This window comes from Lucilia cuprina, chromosome 5, assembly GCF_022045245.1.
Source record: "Lucilia cuprina isolate Lc7/37 chromosome 5, ASM2204524v1, whole genome shotgun sequence".
NCBI classification, from domain to species: Eukaryota; Metazoa; Arthropoda; class Insecta; order Diptera; family Calliphoridae; genus Lucilia; species Lucilia cuprina.
The window spans coordinates 51,718,804-51,737,863 of NC_060953.1; the positions used below are offsets into that span (position 1 = coordinate 51,718,804).

The 19,060-nt window shown below is 28.8% G+C and overlaps 1 protein-coding gene across 5 annotated transcripts in view; it reads right to left on the reverse strand.

Annotated features, from left to right (window-relative positions):
* Positions 1–236: 236 nt before the first annotated feature.
* The window catches only part of LOC111688935 (serine-rich adhesin for platelets), a 62,611-nt gene continuing 43,787 nt past the window's right edge, over positions 237–19,060 (reverse strand). For 4 of the 5 annotated variants that reach the window (XM_046952855.1, XM_046952856.1, XM_046952857.1 and 1 more), the window contains 4 exons: positions 2,738–2,913; positions 1,587–2,188; positions 1,276–1,498; positions 237–1,199 (listed from right to left, as the gene is read on the reverse strand). In XM_046952855.1, the coding sequence (XP_046808811.1) occupies positions 354–1,199; positions 1,276–1,498; positions 1,587–2,188; positions 2,738–2,913 (1,847 nt within the window). In that variant the 3' untranslated portion in view covers positions 237–353. Of the gene's footprint in view, positions 1,200–1,275; positions 1,499–1,586; positions 2,189–2,737; positions 2,914–11,390; positions 11,761–19,060 lie in introns of those variants that run through there. The other variant, XM_046952858.1, reaches the window with a different exon arrangement.

Here is a 19,060-nt window from a genome sequence, read left to right on the forward strand (position 1 = left end):
TCTAGCTAAAACTGCTTGCTATCTTCTCGTACTAACTCAATCTCTTATACAAATCATAACGCTACAAATACAACATATATAAACGCGTTGTCTCTTAAAACTCTTATACATAACGAGTATATTCTATACATTTTTATTAATAAAGAGTTTATTAACACTTCTAAAGAGGACACCCCCTCTCCCCCAGTTATCATGTATTTTTAAGGGGGGATATTTCCTAAACCCTAAATCTTTTCTTTTTTTTGCTTTTAAGAGACATTTAATATTTTTTGTTAAAAAACTAGCTTTAAAGCTCTTAAAAGCTTTGCTAACATTTTTATGATTTCGAAAATCATGACTCTTGATAATGTCCTTCAGATGGGTGGTGGACCTCTTATATAACGTAGTTGAGGCGTAAAACTCATAGAGAAATTGTTAATGTTGTCACAACAATTGGGTTGCATAAGATTGGCGGCACAATAGACAGCGAAAAGAGCCAATTGCATGGGTACTGCTACACGTGCTATACGCCAACCCCAGCCACGTTTTGATTTGGGTGTTAGTTCATCATCGGAAGTATCTAAATCATAGGCCAATGAGGGGTCATCAGAGGGATCATCACCACCATCGCCCGCAGCAGTGACCGATGACATTTGTAAGGCATTACTTTGTGACATATCTGCAGCCACTACAGCATTGCTATTAGAACCTGAATTACGTCTATTCTTACGTCTGTTACGTTTATTATTTGTTTGGCCATTTACTGTTGCTGTTGTTTCTGCCGCTTGAGCCGTCTGTTTCAATTTACCATTAGTTTCTTGGGCCATTTTTAGGCAACCATTAGCAGGCTTAATCTCCTTTTGTTCTTCCTGTTTATCAGATGCCTCCTGTTGCATTTGTTGTTTCTTATTTTGATGAGAAGCTGCTGTTCTCACTATTAAATCACGACAAGTATTTTGTAAACTTTTCAATTCATTTTCTGCTGATTCCATACGTGCTGCTATCGATTTCATAGCTTCACTACCAGGAGCCAAGGCAGATTCTAATTGTTTGGCTAAACGTCTTAAGACACCTAGTCTACGTTCTCTTTCCGACAATCCCCCATCAGAGGTAGTACCACCATCTGAAATGCCAGAATCAGAAAGGGAACCATTGGAAGCGGTAAATTTGGCAATGTGTAAAATATGATTGGGATCCAAATAGTCTTGAACGGCGGTAAGCTATAAGGAAAGAGAACGAAAATGAAAATTGTTTAAAATTGATTTTTAAGTTTTCCACATTTAAACTTGTTCTTACCTGTTCCTGACTAACATTAACCTTCTCGGACAGCAATTTTGCCACTAGCTTAACATTTTGAGCCAATTCTCCAGGAGTAGCTTGACCTGTATTTAAAGCACCTTCTAAACCTTTAAGAGTGCCACGATCTTGACCCAAAGCCAATTGAAATTCTGACAAACCACATTCCAATTGACGCCAGGCAATCAAAGAGGAAGTTAAAACTTCCAATTGTGTATTGATTCTAAAGTAAACAAAACGAAGTATAAAAAGAAATTTAATTGTAAAATCTTGTTAAAGAAATATTTAAATTTATTTTTAGAATCTCTTACCTGGCATCAGCCTCATCCCAGGCTGTATACATATCACTGACTTCATCTTTCAAATGTTTATGGAATTCAGTTTCTGATGTTATCAACGTTTGTAAATCCCAATTCTTTTCAGAGCCACTACAACTGCTAGTAGAGTTCATCATCAATTGTTGTTGTTGCTGCTGCTGCAGCTGTTGATGTTGAGCTTGAGTGTTGGTGCTTGTTCCTAGTGTATTTGTACAGGTTGATACGGTTGCTGTGGCAGTATTGGTTGTTGTTGATGTTGTATGTGATTCCACTTGATTGCCATTACTATCAGTGACAGTTATCATGGTTGTTGTGGTTTCTGTTATTTTACCAGCTCCTGTTGCTGTTGTTGTATCTACGATTTGTTCTTGCACTGTGGTGGCAGTTGTTAGCTGTTTATTGTTATTACTTGGTTCGGACTCCAATTCGTCTTTTTCCTCTAACAGCTCATTGCTTACTTTGGCAGCCGCCTCAGTTAGTTGCTGTTCAACTAGTGCGTTTTGTAAACGTCTCTCTTGTCTTGTTAGCCAACTATGAACGGAAGCATTAAGTTTTAGCATACTAGTGCGATACGTTTGTAATTGTGTTTTTTCATTCTGTAAATAGAGAAAAATAAATTTAGAATTTTATTTTTTGTTTTTCCTTTTTTATGGTTTTGAAGTAATAGATGATTATAGGAAAGAGGTCAAGCTGTGAATTCTGAGCATTTGGTAGATTTACTTTGGGGATAATAATAATAAATTTCTTGAAGTAATAAGCTTTAGAAAGAAGCTTTTTGTTTAAGAAGTCTTAAATGAATCGAATCATCTTTAAATAACATTCAGTTACAGTTCAACATTTTTTTGAAGAAAATTTCAAAATTGGAATTTCAAAATTGGAATTTCAATGTTTTGATTTGATTTGAATATTAAAAATTTTCGTAATTAAAATTTCAATGTTCAGGTGAAATTTAGATTTGAATTTAAAATTGTTTGTTCGAAATTAAAATTTGAAAAATAAAAAATTTTTTTAAACTTTTTTAAATATTTAACAAATAATGAACTTTAACCTTTCAAACAAAATTTTTTTCTTAGAATTCAGAAAAAACGACTTCAAATTCTAAGTTTTATTAAAAATCTTTTAAATAGCAATATTCTAAAACTTACCTTTAGGGCTTCAATAGCAATTTGTATTGACGGTTCTGTATCTAACAATTCAAATGATGATTTATTGCCCAAACGATTTAGAGCATGTTTCAAGACAATCATGTCTTCTTGCATTTTACGTGCGGCAGCAGCATTTTCGCTCCAGCCTAATAAATCCTCCCAGGCAGCTAATAAATCTAATAAAAACAGAGCAAATAAAAATAATAGTTAAAGTAAATGTTATACAAGAAAAAAAAAGAAGAAACAAAGAAAATTACAACACAATTTAATTAAAAGTTAAACAGTTTGTTGTTGTTTGTTGTAGTAGTAGAGTAATGCCTTGAAGAAGAAAGGAACACAATGAAATTAAATTAAACTTTCGAAATTTCATTGTTACTATTTTCAATTTTTTTTGCGAGTACAAACCCTTTCTCCTATTTGTTTAAGCTAAATAATGTTTATTTATTGTTTAGAAATGTATTATGTTTTTGGTCCAAAAATTTGCAATTGTTTGAGACTCTGTTACGTGTTTAAGCTAAAAACAAAGTAACGCATTTTGTTTTTAAACAGCTGGTAAATTAGCCGGCATTATAATACGACTTCCTTCCCCTCTTTTTTCTAAACGTTTTTTTTTTTACATTGTTATATATCTTTTTTTGAATTTCACAAAAAAAAAAAAAACAGAAATTAAGTGAAGGTTTTGCTACCATTTTCATTATTTCGATTTTAATTTGTAGATTTAATTTATTATACAGTTAACAACATTTATCCAATTCACAATCGATGTCGTATCGTGGTATTGTATGTCATAAAAATTTTTCAAATATTTTACGAAACAAAAATAAATCAATTTTAAAAAAGTACGACATACTACGTTACAACCGTAAAAAATTAGACATAATACTATACAACACTACAACATCGATTGTGAATTGGACAAATGTTTTTGGGTATTTATGTTGCAAGTGTATTGAAATTCTAAAATAGGTAAGAGTTGCTCATAAAAACTTAACATAAAAATCATGAATTAGTTTAGGGTAGTTGGTTGGCCTGTTCGATCCTATTCGCTATAGATTTATATAAGCAATACAACTAGATCACTGTCGGCAATGGTGCGCTCTTCTGTACAATTGTCTCTGGTGGTAAATCGTATCCACAATTATTACCGATTTCACTTAAAGTCGGTTGAATTGGAAGGATTTTTTTTCGGATCATTGTATATAGATCAGTAGACCGATGATTAACATAACATATATAAAGCTAAAAGACATAATTGTTGAAAGATTGAACATGAGGACGGCTCGACTGCGTGACCCTAATATTGGGCAGTTACATAGTTTAAGCTCCGAAATTTCATCTTGTAAACCATATAATCTAGTTTCATTATGACATTTTCAAGAATAAAGTGATGGCATCTGATCCCATACTTTCATTAACGTTTCAAAATGATGAATTACTAAATATAGCGAAATAATATGCGTGTCGTATTTCGGAAACACAAAAGACGAGATCAAAGTCTATAAAATGGCGACTAAGACAATCTTGAGACGCTTGCCTGACTGACAAAATAAAATATTCTTCTTCCTTCAATACATATTTTGGCAAACTATAAGGGCCTAGAATTCCGTCTAAAAGATCGAGGGCCGATCCATTTGTTTGTTGCGAACCAAGATTAATCAGTATTATTTTACTAACAAGTCGGATTGGTCCGTCAATTGTTGTTAATCATCGCATGGTATTTAAATATATGGGTTACCAATCGTCACTTTGCAAACTTATTAAAATGACTTAGAATTCCCTCTAAAGATTGGGAGGGATTGGGCTTTATATGCGAACCAAACTTAATAAGCATTATTTTACCAACCAGTCTGATAGGTCCGTCAATCGTTAAGAAGAATTCGAATGAAATGCCGAGTAGGTCACCCACAATTAGAAATTCAAATATATCCAGTTCACCAGTTGTAACTTTTTGAACTGACGAATACCGTTTAGTGAATTGGTGCTTTGCAAGTCTCATCCTAGCCATGAGGTCGCTCTTATTTACAAACAAATTAGATGTGATCGAGTAAGATCGCAATTTAAAGTGAAATTTATCGAAATTTATTTTTTCATAAGATAGCATTGAATATCAAACGAAAATTTAAAATACCGATTAAGGATATAGAATCTCTATTTCCTATGATCATGAACAGGTTTTAAAACGAATATTTTTTTGATAATTTTCTACAAAAAATTATCATTAGAAAGTCTTTTGAAAGATATCGAAATCCAGATCCAGATATTGATTAGTTATTGATTGTCGCTGATAGTCGCTGATTTTAAAGTAGGAATTTTCTTCTGCTCGGTCAATTATTGGATGAAAATCAGAATTAGTGACCCCCAATCAGGAATTCTAATATATGGGTTACAAATCGTCGCTTTTTAAGCTGCAAGTATAATATTTAATAGAATGTACAAAAAAGCGCTAATATCGTAGGTGGTAAATGTAACCATGAGACCCTTATTATTTATAAACAAATTAGAATTGATCGAGTAAAAGTGATCGTTACTTTGAGGTTATTTGATTCGCAAACGAATTAAATTAATCAAAATTTCTGTTTGCATACTACGGCATTCAATATCAAACGAAAATTGAAATTTGTTTTAAATACCGTATGAGGAAATTCGTCCTCTATGATCATATGATCATGAACTGATTCTAAAACGTATTTTTACAAAAAATCTAGATTTCGAAATTCAATTGAAAATTCGATAATGATTTGTTATTGATTGACGTAAATAGCCGGTGATTTTAAAAGTACTTAAGTACGAACACTACTGCAGTCGTCATTAAAGTTCGAATGCAGTAGTAGATTTCGATATTATATTAGAAATTTGATAGATATTCGATGATCTGTGCTGATTTTAAAATACCTTAAAAACGATCTACTACATTCGCGATCGGTTAAAACTAATCGAAAAGTTTCGTTTCAATTTTATATCATTCGATATTGAATATAAATTAAGAAACTTATACTATAGGTAACGAAATGATAATTACATATTTTTTCCAAAAATTTTTGGCATTTTTTCTTTTCGACATTTGTTTTAGATAAGAATCGCTATTTGATCAATTTGACCATGAATATGGTTCCGTTTTAACCAAAATTAACTTTATAATGATCATTTTTTGTTATATTTATGAAATTGTTTCTTTCTTTTTATTACTGTTTAAAACTTATTATTAATACAACAAATTTGAATTGCTCATCAGACATGAAATTAATTAATTCTTTAAAATAAATATTTATACGAAACAGAAAGTAATTTATTTAATTTTTGTTCATAAACAAAACAAATGAAAATGAAAGTTTTTCTTAAAAATTCATTGTTTCACCTAAAAAATTTACAAAATAAACACAAATAAAATATAATAAAAGAAAACAAAATAAATTTTATAGAAAAAAAGAAAATACATAATTTGAAAACAATTGAGTGCAGCATTTACACTGCAGCTGAATTAAAGTTTTAAGGTGTGTAGTGTAAATTGTTTTCTAGCAAAGTGTAAATGTACGGGGAGTTAGGTATTATATTTAAATAATTTCTATATGTTTTATGCACAATTTTTTTTAAACAAATTACTTGATGTCTATATAAATACATAGTAAAGAGAAAGAGAGTATGAGATCTAGAGAGGTAGATAGGGAGGAAAGTCAAGACTCTCATCATGTAGGGTGGGCAGACAGGCATGTGCTGCTTAGTAGTGGTTTTTTATAGTAACACTCATGTTGCTGCATGTCTGATGATGGTACTGAGTAACACGATTATTATCTTTAGTTTTTTCAGTTTTTTTTTAATGTCGGCAACATTTATGATGTTTTTATTTTATTTTCTTCTTTTTCTTTTATAAATTATAATTTTATATGCAATTTCTACAATTGCAATTTTCCAAAACAAAACTATTTAACACATTTAAATTTTTTTCTGTTTTTTTTTTTATAGAAAATTTACATATTAGGTTAATAAACTTTAACGATAAATAATGAATAAAATGCAGGCAATAATTATAATTACATATTGGTATGAAAAAAATATTAAAGAAAATTATAATTTATGAAAAAAATGCGCTTAATTGAAGCACTATTCAACGATCATATGTTAAAACTTTAAAACTGATCATTTTTATTTAGTTTAAAAAAAGATTTCACCATCATTGGGAGCATTACTAACTTATCAAAATTAGACAATTAAAATCAAAGTGTATAACTGATCTAAGTTACCACATTCGAGATCGCATAAAAATGATTGTTTGTTTTATTAGATTTTCTTTAAGAATTTAAGAAGATCAATAATCTCGTTATTAATTTGTTTGTTTTCAATGATATAGAGAAAGAGAGCTTAATTTCATGATCAATTTGCACGATCATATGTTAACATTTATAAACTGATCATGTGTATTTAATTTAAGAAAAGATGTTTATAATCGTAACTGAGTTAGACACTTAAGAGAAAATCTGAGCGCAGACTCGCGATCGAGACATTTAAGATTTAGACAACTTAAAACAAAGAGCTTATCGAATCTTCATTGCCGCATTCAATATGACGTTATAATGATCGCTTGTTTTGTTATATTTTCTTTCGATATCTATGAAGATCAATACGATCCAACGATCAAAATTTCAACGATATAGAAAAAGAGAGTTTAATTTCATTATCGATTCTCACGATCATATGTTAACACTTAATAACTGATCATGTGTATTTAATTTAAGGAAAGATTTCTTCATACTGTTATAATCGTAACTGAGTTATACAACTAAAAGAAAATCGGAGTACAAGGATTACCGCACTCGCGATCAAGTAAAAACTATCTTTTATTATATTAGATTTTCATTAGGTATTTAAGATTTAAAAAACTTAAAACAAAGAGCGTATCTGATCATCATTACCGCTTTGTTAGTTTTCAGTGATATAGAGAAAGAGAGCTTGATTTCATGATCAATTACAATGATCATATGTTAACACTTAATAACTGATCATGTGTATTTAATTGAAGAAAAGATTTCTTCAACATACTGTTAAAATCGTAACTGAGTTGGACAACTGAAAATCGGAGTGCTAGGATTAACGCACTCGCGATCAAGTGAAAACGATTCTAAGATGAGTTTTAATGATACAAAATCATTTTTATTTAATTTAAAAACGAAATCGGAGTTTATATCTGGGATTAGTTACCTTTATTAGTTCGCTATCTAGTAAACACGATCGCTTGTTCTATTCGATTTTTTTGGGAAGATCAATAATCTCGTTATTGATCTTCTCTTTTTTTAAATATACAGAGAAAGAGAGATAAATTGCATGATCAGTTTCAATGATCACATGATAACGCTTAATCATTCATTTTTATTTAATTTTAAGAAAAAAATTCTCCATTAAACTGTTATAATCTAATCAAGGTAAGAGAACTGAAACAAAGATCAGAGTGTAAAGTTGAGCTTGCATTCGCTATCGAGTAAAAATGATCGATCATATTTTAGATTTTCATTAGATATATTCGAAGAACCTTTATCTTAATCTAGTTATAAAGTTAGGCAACTAAAACAAACTAGGTTAAGTTACAGAATTCGCGATCAAGTAAAAGTGATCGTTTATTATATTAGATTTTTATTAGATGTGTAAGTGAAACCTTTATTGCTCTCGCGATCAAATAAAAATGATTGATCAGATTATTATATTTCCATTAAATATTTTAGAAGAACCTTTACATTAATCTAGTTATAAAGTTAGGCAACTAAAACAAACTGGATTAAATTACACAATTTGCGATCGAGTAAAAGTGATCGTTTATTATATTAGATTTTCATTAAAAGTATAAAAGAAACCTCTACCTTAATCTCGTTATAAATTTGTTTCTATGTTAGAACTTTAATGATCACGATTCGATATAATTCGGTCTCTAAGTTTAAAATATCGATCGAGATTTTATTATAATTTTAATGGTGGTTCTGATATTTTTCTTTATAAAGTAAAATTATCTCATTATTATTGAATTGAAAATCTATTTAAATACAAAAGATTCGAGAAAAGATTAAGACATTTCTGATTGAAAATTTATGTTTGGAAATTCTTGAGTATTCTATCGTTTTATTTTCTAGCTAACCTTTACTTAACTTTTAACATTAAACCATTTAATTAACTTTTAAATCATAAAAATTCCAAACACATCATAAAAACCTCACTTTCATTACACTATAGTTTTAGTCGTTTAACCTTAACTTCATTTTATAGTTTTAGTTTTATAAACATTTTTTAATTAGGTGAGAAAGTTATATAGTTTTCTTCAGGTTTTAAAATAATTAAAAAAATACATATTTCTTCTCTACTCTTTAAAGTGATAAATTTAGCTGAACTGTTTTAATAATTATCAAAAATCGTGGCACGTTTTTTTTTTCTCTTTAAAACTTTAAAAAAGAAAATCGTTAATTGTCACTTGTGTTAAAAAATAATTTTAATTTAAATTTGATTTGTAGGTCGTTCACACTTTAATTCGTTTTGTATTTATTCATTTAAAAAGTAATTTATTTATTGGCTGCTCAAAAAACAATCATGCGTCACGCGACTTATTGGATGAGTTATGAAATTATAATGATTCGTGATCGGTTTTTTAAAACTTTTTTTCAATTCATTAATATTAATTAATAAGACTATATATAATTATTATTTTTTTAAATTATTAGCTTTTAAGGCAAAGTACTATATGGTTTAAAATAATTTAAAAATTTTGTAAATTTAACAGTATGATCGATCGTTTGAAAACTTATTGTACGAGAATTTAATAATTTTTTCTACAAAAAAGTTCTGATATGTGTTCGTTTGATCTTTCGAAGGAAGCTTAAAGCTTTTCAAAGTAATCAGAAGTAATCAACAAATGAAATTAATGATCAGTTCTACAAGATCAAACAAGCTTTAATTCGTTTTTTTTCTTTCTCTGAAAACAACATCTTTTCTTTAGTTCAGAATTTAGTGGCATCGATCATCTATCATAATGCTCTTCTAAATGATCTCTTTAATCGAATCTTTAATATAGCATTTAAAGTTAAATTAACAAGATTTCCTATTTGAAATAGGAACATATAACATTAAGATCACTTTTATTCTATTATGAGGTCCTTGGCAGATCGCTTCATATTGAGAAAACCTGAAGATTTCGGCATTTATTGCCAAAATGTTTGAGAGAAGAAATAATGTTGATCTTGTAAAAAGCTTAATGTATTCTTATAGCGTCATAAAGTTTAAATTACCACCTAATTGTTCAAAAGGAATTAGAATTGAATCTTCCCGATCAGATTTTAATTTGGAATTCAAAACCCGACTGTCTGCAATAAATATATTTACATAAATCAATGTGGTCTTCTGGTTTGTGTTATAGACTGGTAGACCGGAGATTGTTGGTTCGATTTCAATCTGAGGCACTGGGTAAGGAGCGCATAACAGGCCTAGGTGTATCGGATTTGATGGATAAACATGCTTCCTTCAAACTAAATCAGACATTGGCTAATTTACACGCACAACAGGACCGATAGAGTATTTCTTCGGATTTGATGTCTAAACATCCTTTTTATAAACTAATTAAATCAGACTTCGGCAGAGAGTGACAAAAAACTCTCTCTGATTATGATTGATTTTATTCATGTTTGAGTTTACGTATGAGAGAATGCAAGTACTGAAGAGAGTTCTATGACGACCACCGTTGAATTTGGCATAAAAAATCCGATTGTCTGCAATACAACATATAAAAGTTTATATAAATCAGACATCGGCATAGAGTGACAAATAAACTCTCTTACTGTGTTTGTTTTTATACATGTTTTAGCTTACGTATGTGAGAAAACAAGTATTTTACCAAGAGAGTTTTCAAAATAACTAAATCAAACATCGGCTAAGATGTTTGATTTATTTAAGAAAGTTATCTGACGACCTGACTTGAATTCGGAATAATAAACCCGGATTGTCAGCAATACTACATATCCATATTCATATAAATCAGATACAGCAGAGAGTGACAAATGAACTCTCTTACTTTGTTTGTTTTTATACATTTAAGAAAGTTCTCAAACTAACTAAATCAGACATCGATAGAGAGCGTGAAAAGAGCTCTCTGTATGTGTTTGTTTTTTCTTTAGATTTGAGCTTAAGTATTTGAGAAAGCAATTATTGAAGAGAGAGTTCTATGACGACCAGGGTTTTATTAATATTCAAAATTTATGTGTATATATAAAACAAGCATAGAAGGATGTGAGAAGAAAAAGAGGAAGAAGAATTCTTTGTCTAACTCTCATATTAATGTTAGTGAGAGCATTTATAGAACAATAATTGAGAAATCAGAATTTGAAGTTTTGATTAAACAGATGTTTAGTTTGTTAGTTTGAAATAACATATGATCTGAAGAAAATCCTTTAAAGACATTATAGGATATGTTGCGAACTAGTTTATAAAAGTCATTGCTTAAAATCAAACCCAAGGCCAGCGTACTAACAGATATTTATCACACCTTACCAAATAATCAGAAACTTCGAAACATGTTCTATAGTAATTAGTTTTTAAATGATAAAAAAAACCCATGATACTAATTAACGACCAAAAACGCTGGTTTAACATTTTCCAAGAACACCCACTTACAAATTACATAGTTTACCTTAAAATATTACACAATTCTGTTGGTCAAATACAAATTTAAATTGCACTTTAGTAATGACATCCGTTGACGTATAATTTTTTTCGTAATTTATGTAAACACTTTAGTTCTCATGTATTTAATTTTAAATAGATTTTTCTTTGAATTTTAAACAAATTTAAATTTATGATTTTTTTTCCTCCACAAAGTAATGTTTTTAAATGTGACTTTCACTAAGCTGATAAAGGCGAAAAACACTTTAATATACAATAATATTTTGCGCACACTTTATTTATATTGACAAATTACAAGACATTTTAAGATTTAAAATCTGTTCATAAAATGAAACTAAACTGATAGGACTGCTAAAACATTGGCAACTTGGTAAAGCGTACTTGTATTACGCAAAAAAATGCACGCACTTGTTATAATATAACGCGTGAGTTTGAAAAACTTGACTCGAGCGAAACAAGCGATTTATGGGGAATAATTTTACACAGGATGCTGCCACAGGCGTTTTTTTTTTCATTTCATATTTATTTAAACACAGTTTACAAGAGTTTACATCAGAAAACGAAATCTATATAAAAACAAATAAACAAGAGTCACCGATAAACTAAACACTGGGAGAGTTTAAACTAAACTGGTTGCAGGTAGACAAATGCAACCAGAGTAAAGCCAGGCAGTCAGGTAGACTAAAGTAGATTCAGCAAAATCTACAGCCAACATCAATATGATATAGACAAAAACTATAGAAAAAAAAAAAACACAGGCGGCAGGTAATTGTGGGTAGTTTTTCTTTCTATATGTGCAACATAGAAGAGAGAGAAAATTGTATGCAAACCACCACTTACAGACAAATAAATAGTAATAGACAACAACTACTATGTCCAAGACTCTACTCGCACTATTCATAGCAATTGAGTTGAGTTTAAATTAAATTTACAATATTTTTTAGTTTGTTTTAAAAAAACCCACAAAAAAATCATTCAGTCAATGTTTCCATAGAATGCACTCATGCAGAATGTAACAAACCGTAATCAAAACGCACTCAACTGCAACTGAATTGAAATTTTTTTTGTTATTTTTTTCATGTTTTAATATGAAAAGTGCAATAAAGCATTAAAAATAAGTTTCTTTTACTATAGTTTTGAATATTTAGTTTTATGTTTATTAAATCTACTTTAATATTCAGCTACAACAACAACTACACAAACGCCTTAACATAATTTATTTAATTGATTGCATTGACTTCTGTTTGTTTGTTTATTTTTTTCTTGTTGCATGTTTGTGACAGGCCTGTTGCACATCTAGTTTCTTGGCTTAAAGCCATATATAGACATATGATTTTATTATATTTTTTTTAAAGTTGATTTGGCCTTCATGTCTAAGATTTTGCTGTATTTGTTGTTGTTGTTGCTGTTTTTCTTATTATTACTTAATATTTTGTGATTTTATTGCAACCATAAAAAGAATTCTCTTGATAGGCCTTTTTTTGTATACATATGTGGAGAGAAAGTGACCAGATTTAAAATCTGGCGACAATTTATTGCAATCTAAAGTCTGGTCAATAGACTGGTCTATATTATAGTCTATGGCCTATAATGTAGTATATAGTATAATCTATAACCTAGCCAATAGTCTAGTCTCTAGCCTAGCCAATAGTCTAGTGTCAGCCTGATCTATAGTCTTGTATTAAGCATAGTCTTTAACATAGTACTAACATAGTCTAGTATACAGTATAGTCTAGTCAATAGTCTAGACTATAGTTTAGTTTGTGGTCTTGTTTATAGTCTAGTCTATACTCTAGCCAATAGTCTAGTGTATAGGCTTATCTATAGTATAGTTTTTATAGGCTTATCTATAGTCTAGTCTAGCTTGATCCTAGTCTACAGTCGAGCTATAGCCTAGTCTATAATCTAGTCTATAGTCTAGTCTATAGTCTAGTCTATAGTCTAGTCTATAGTCTAGTCTATTGCCTAGTCTATAATCTAGTCTATTGTATAGTCTATAGTCTAGTCTATTGTCTAGTCTATAGTCTAGTCTATAGTCTAGTCTATAGTCTAGTCTATAGACTAGTCTATAGTCTAGTCTATAGTCTAGTCTATAGACTAGTCTATAGTCTAGTCTATTGTCTAGTCTATAGTCTAGTCTATAGTCTAGTCTATTGTCTAGTCTATAGTCTAGTCTAGTCTATAGTCTAGTCTATAGACTAGTCTATAGTCTAGTCTATAGTCTAGTCTATAGTCTAGTCTATAGTCTAGTCTATAGTCTAGTCTATAGTCTAGTCTATAGTCTAGTCTATAGTCTAGTCTATAGACTAGTCTATAGACTAGTCTATAGTCTAGTCTATAGACTAGTATATAGTTGAGTCTGTAGTTTATAGTCTTGTCCATCCACGGATGCAGATCGAGTTTTTGTTTTGCTTTTATTTTTTTCACTAATTTTTTTTATTTCCTTGAGACACCTGGTCACCTTTTTATCAACCAACAAAACAGCGAAAAAAATAAATCGCCCAAACTGAAAAAAAAAGTGTTAAAAATTTTTCACTTGAATGCGATGAGAGGTTGTGATAGCAAGAGAACAACAAATTATGAGAGTTTGGGGGAAAACCTGATTTGTAAAATTTCTTTATGCGTTGTACGCATGCAACCTATACATGCTGTCAACAACAACAACCTGTTGCATATTTTGATGCAACAAAAATGCAGCAAAAACATGCATTACACATATTTTCCCCCACCACTTATAATTAACAATTATGATTTTCCTTTGCAAAAAAAAAATTAAATAATTTCTTTAAACTGTAAAATTATTTAAGAAATGCAATTTTTTAATAAGGAAATACCATAAAAATGCCAATGATTTTATTTATGTGTTTATTTTGTATAAAATGACATAAAACATTGAAAATATGTAAAATGAAATTAGTGAAGTTTTTTGTAAGATGATAAAGTTGTAGTTATATTTGCGCATTAAAAACCCTCTAATGTAAAACGGAAATGAAATATTACAAATTTATCTTTATATGATTTTTTGTTTAGTTTTAGGAAAGTGAAATTTATCTTGTTTTATGGATTTTTTTTAATTACAAAATTATTTAGATATTTTACCACAATCTGTGACTACCCCTTGTTTTATATTCATTAAGAATCAAACTTTTTTATGACTTTTTTTTTAAATTTGCTTAACAAAACATGATCTCACGTGTTGATGTAATAATGCCCTGCAACGTTGTTTATATTTTTTAATTTTCTAAAACCTACATTTAAACATTTAGAAACAACAAATTAATATTGTTAATAACAATGATTTGCTTTAAATAGAAATCAAATTATTAAAATTAAAAGCAATAAATCTTAGCACCTCGTTGAAATCTTAAAAAATACGTCTAAAATCTAAAACGAGCAAAAAGAACTTTAGGCGCCGCGCAGCAAACCCGGTTTATTACGTTTTTTTCGTTTTTGTAAACAATTGCTTAACTGGTTTTGGTACACAATGTTAGACCTTAAACTTTTATGTTTAATAAAAACTAGTTTTTAAAAATAATTTATTTTTATAAAAACAAAATTTATTTTCTACTTAAAAAGGGTTTTAACTGATTCATGTCACCGTTAAAAGCGGATTTTTTTTAACTTTCAAAAGTTATTTTATAAAAAAGTGTCATTCTTCTACTAAGAAGTTTAATTAAGTTTAATATTTAGCAATTAAATATTTTTTAAAGAAAACAATAACAACAACAAAATCTAAAGACCTTGATAGCGGTTTAATTAACAAATTTAATGTGAACGAATGTATTAAACTTAATTCTATTATACTTTTTAAATTAAAAAAAATTACATAAATTTAAACCTAAGAAAATGCGTTTACTAAATAAGCGAAAGCTCTAAATTTAAAGCTTTTTTAGCCAAGCTTGACAATAAAATTGTTCAACGATGTATTGCAGTGCATCTTACTCAGTTTTATAAATTTGTGTTTAGCTTAAAAGCTCTTTTTGCCTATATCTGCTGTAGATTCTAAAGCTTTAAGCAGTTACAATTGAGTTTTCGTACTTGTTAAAGCATCAGAGCTCTCTGCCTGTCTGGCTTAGATCATAGCATCTCCATGGATTAGTATATTGACTAATCTATTGGGTATTCTATGGACTATTTTATTGAGTATTATATGGACTAGGCTATTGACTAGGCCATTGACTAGTTTACGGACTAGGCTGTTGACTAGTCTATGGAATAATCTAGTGACTAGTTTATGTACTAGACTACGGACTAGTCTATTGATTAGTCTCATGATTAGTCAATGGATTAGTTTCATGACTATCTTATGGACTAGTACATCGACTATGCCGTTGACTAGTCTATGGACTAGACTATTGACTGGTCTATAGAAAAATCTATAGGCTGGTCTATGGACTATTGTTTAATGCATCGACTAGGCCGTTGACTAATCTATGAACTAGACTACTGACTAGTCTATGGATTAGTCTAGTGACTAGTGTATGGACTAGACTGCGGACTAGCCTATTAAGTAGTCTAATGACAAGTCCATGGAATAGACTACGAACTAGTCTATAGAACTATTTTAATGACTAGTCAAAGTATTAGCGTATGGACTAGTCTATGGATTAGTCTATGGACTAGTCTACTGTCTATAGACTATAAACTTGTCTATTGACTAGACCACTGTCTAGTCTATGGCCCAGACTATTGACTGTTCTATGGTCAGCGTATTGCCTAGCCTATTGTCTAGTATATGGCCTAGGCTATTGACTAGTCTGTGTACTATTCTATGGACTAGTCAATTAACTAATCTATTGTTCAGTTTCTGGATTATTCTATTTAGAAGCCTGGTTACTAGTCAATGGACTAGTTTATAGACAATTGGATTAATCTTTTGACTAGTATATTGGATAGCCTATGAACTAGTCTATTGGCTAGCCTAAGGACTAGTCTTTTGACTAGTCTATGGTCTACTCTATTGTCTAGTCTTTTAATTAGTTTATTGAATAGTCTGTTGGTTACTCTACTGACTAGTTTGTTGACTTGTCTATTGGTTAGTCTATTGACTACTCCATTGACTACGCTTCATTATTAACAATTAAATTGCCAAATAAAGAATTATTTCCTTTTATACCCTGTACCCTTCGAAATACACGAAATAAAATTTAATCACAATTTTTTTGTATATAAACAACTTCCTCACAAAAAAAAAAAAAAAACAAACGCTACAAAAATATTTGTTTTTTTTTTTTTAATAATTGTTTGCTAAATAATTTGTTCACTCATTTATTTTTAATAAATTATACAATAACATTGTTTTTGTGAAATTTTTCTCTTTTTAAATGTTGACGAGAAAAAAAAACGTCACCATTTTAAAAATATAAATATTTTGACATTTTCAAAATATTTATTTATGAATGTACATATTACTTTTTCTATACAGATGTCTTTTATTCAGAGACAATTATTGTTATCATTTTTATTTAAAAAAATTTAAATTAAAAATTTAATTTTGTTTGTATTTCATTTCTCTGAAAATACAAAAAAGTTTTATTTTAACAAAAATTAATTTGCTGATTAGCAAAACAAAAAAAAAAGAAACCCAACAAAGAAGTTAAAAGAAAAATATGAATAAAAAAATATTTCAAGAATATTTTATTTAATTAAGCAAATTAGTAACAAAAACGATAATTAACTTCCATTTAAGTTAAAATTAACACTGTGAGAAAAAGTTTGTGAAAAAAATTAATGTACAAAAAATTATTTTAACATTTTGGCGCCATTCCGGTTTTTTTTTAATTGATTTGATGGATTTTTTCTACTTTCAATTAAATATTTTAATTGTTTGGTTTGTTGTTGACAATTTGATTGAATAAATTACGCTTAAAAGTTTTAAAAATGCAAATAAAAAATTTACATATAATTTATTTCTTAAATTGTTAAGAAAAAGGGGTGTGTAAAAATATGAATAATATTATTTGTTAAATACTTATGTCAAAAACATTTTGCAAGATCGTTTTAAAACAGACTTCTGATGATATTAAGTTAATGACATAAATTCTCTCTTTAAAAATTTAGAATTCATTACTGATTTATTAAAATGATAAGATATAGATTGAAGAGAAAACTAAGTCAGAAGAGACTTCTTTCTTTTAATAACAATTTGGCAATAAAACAGATTTTTAAACTAGAGTTAAAACAAATTGATCTTGGTCATTCAGACATAATCTAAAATATCATAAATCAAACATCTTATTATAAAATTGTTCATAGTTTTTATAGTTTATCGTAAAAAGAAGCAAAAATATTATAAAATATTGAAATATCCTTCGAATATCGTTTAAAGATTCTGTCAAACCTCTGACAAAGTTACATTTCTGTAATTTTGCAATTTATAGTGAAATGGAAAAGAATTATAAGAAATACATTTAATGAAATCGTCTATGGTCCTTCGAACCAGTTACAGTATTTAATAACTGTTAAATAAATCGATCATGGTCCTACGATCATCGTTTAAAATTAAATTCGTTTTTTGAAAAGATATTTCAGAAGAAAATATTTACAGATATCATGGTCGTTCGAACATCACCTTGTGTAAAGTATTAAATTCTAAAAAATAATAGATCAGTTAGGAGATTGGTAGATAATTTATTCTCTTTACTATTTCATTCCTTTTTTGGAATTTAAAGTTTATCTTGAGAAGAAAAATATTTCAAAAAGAAAATATTGAGATATTGGTCCTTCCAACTGCACTTTTAGTTTGTGTTTAGTAATAAATTCCAAGACCGAAAAGATCAGTTAGAAAATTTGCAGATAATTTATGCTCTTAGTAGATCGGCAGAACATTTATTCTCTTTACTATTTCGATTTATTGTTTATAGAGAAGAGAATCATTCCTTTTTTTTTGGATTTAAAGTTTATCTTGAGAAGAAAAATATTTAAAAAGAAAATATTGAGATATTGGTCCTTCCAACTGCACTTAAAGCTTGTGTTTAGTAATAAATTCTAAGACCGAAAGATCAGCAGATTAGTTAGGAGATTTGCAGCTAATTCATGCTCTTTTCTATATAACTTTATGGTTTATAGAAAAGAGAACTCTGTTTGATCTCACATTTTACAGTTTATCTTGAAAGTTTAGAAAATGCAAGTGTTTTTTGCACAAAAGGTAATCGTTCATCAATTAAGGATTAATTGAGGACATGGATCAAGTTTGTTTTAGATACTTTTTTATATAAAATTCTATTAATTATTTCCTGTTACTTCTACTCCCTATTAATTATTTAAATACTTTAGGTAAATGAATGATAAAGTTTTTCTTCATTATGATTACAAACCAAGATAATACTGCTGCATTGAAAGAATCAACCTTCTTTAACAGAATACATTGTTTACGATAGACCTTGTCACAATTTCTTTTTGTTTCCATTATAATTGCTGGCTCTAGTCGTTTGTTTCTTTTGCCTATATACACATATACTATATGTATATTTATTGTAGTTGTAATAAAATAAAATATAATTTATTTTACATTTAAAATGTTGTTTAAATGACATTGAGTCACGCAAATGAAGAAGCGAAAAAAAAAAATAAAAACGTAAAAGAAAATTTTGCAAAATCAAAAAAAAAAAAGAAATTTAGATAGAAAAAACCATTAGTGGCATTTAATGTTGAAAGAAAAAAAAAGAGAATCTAAAG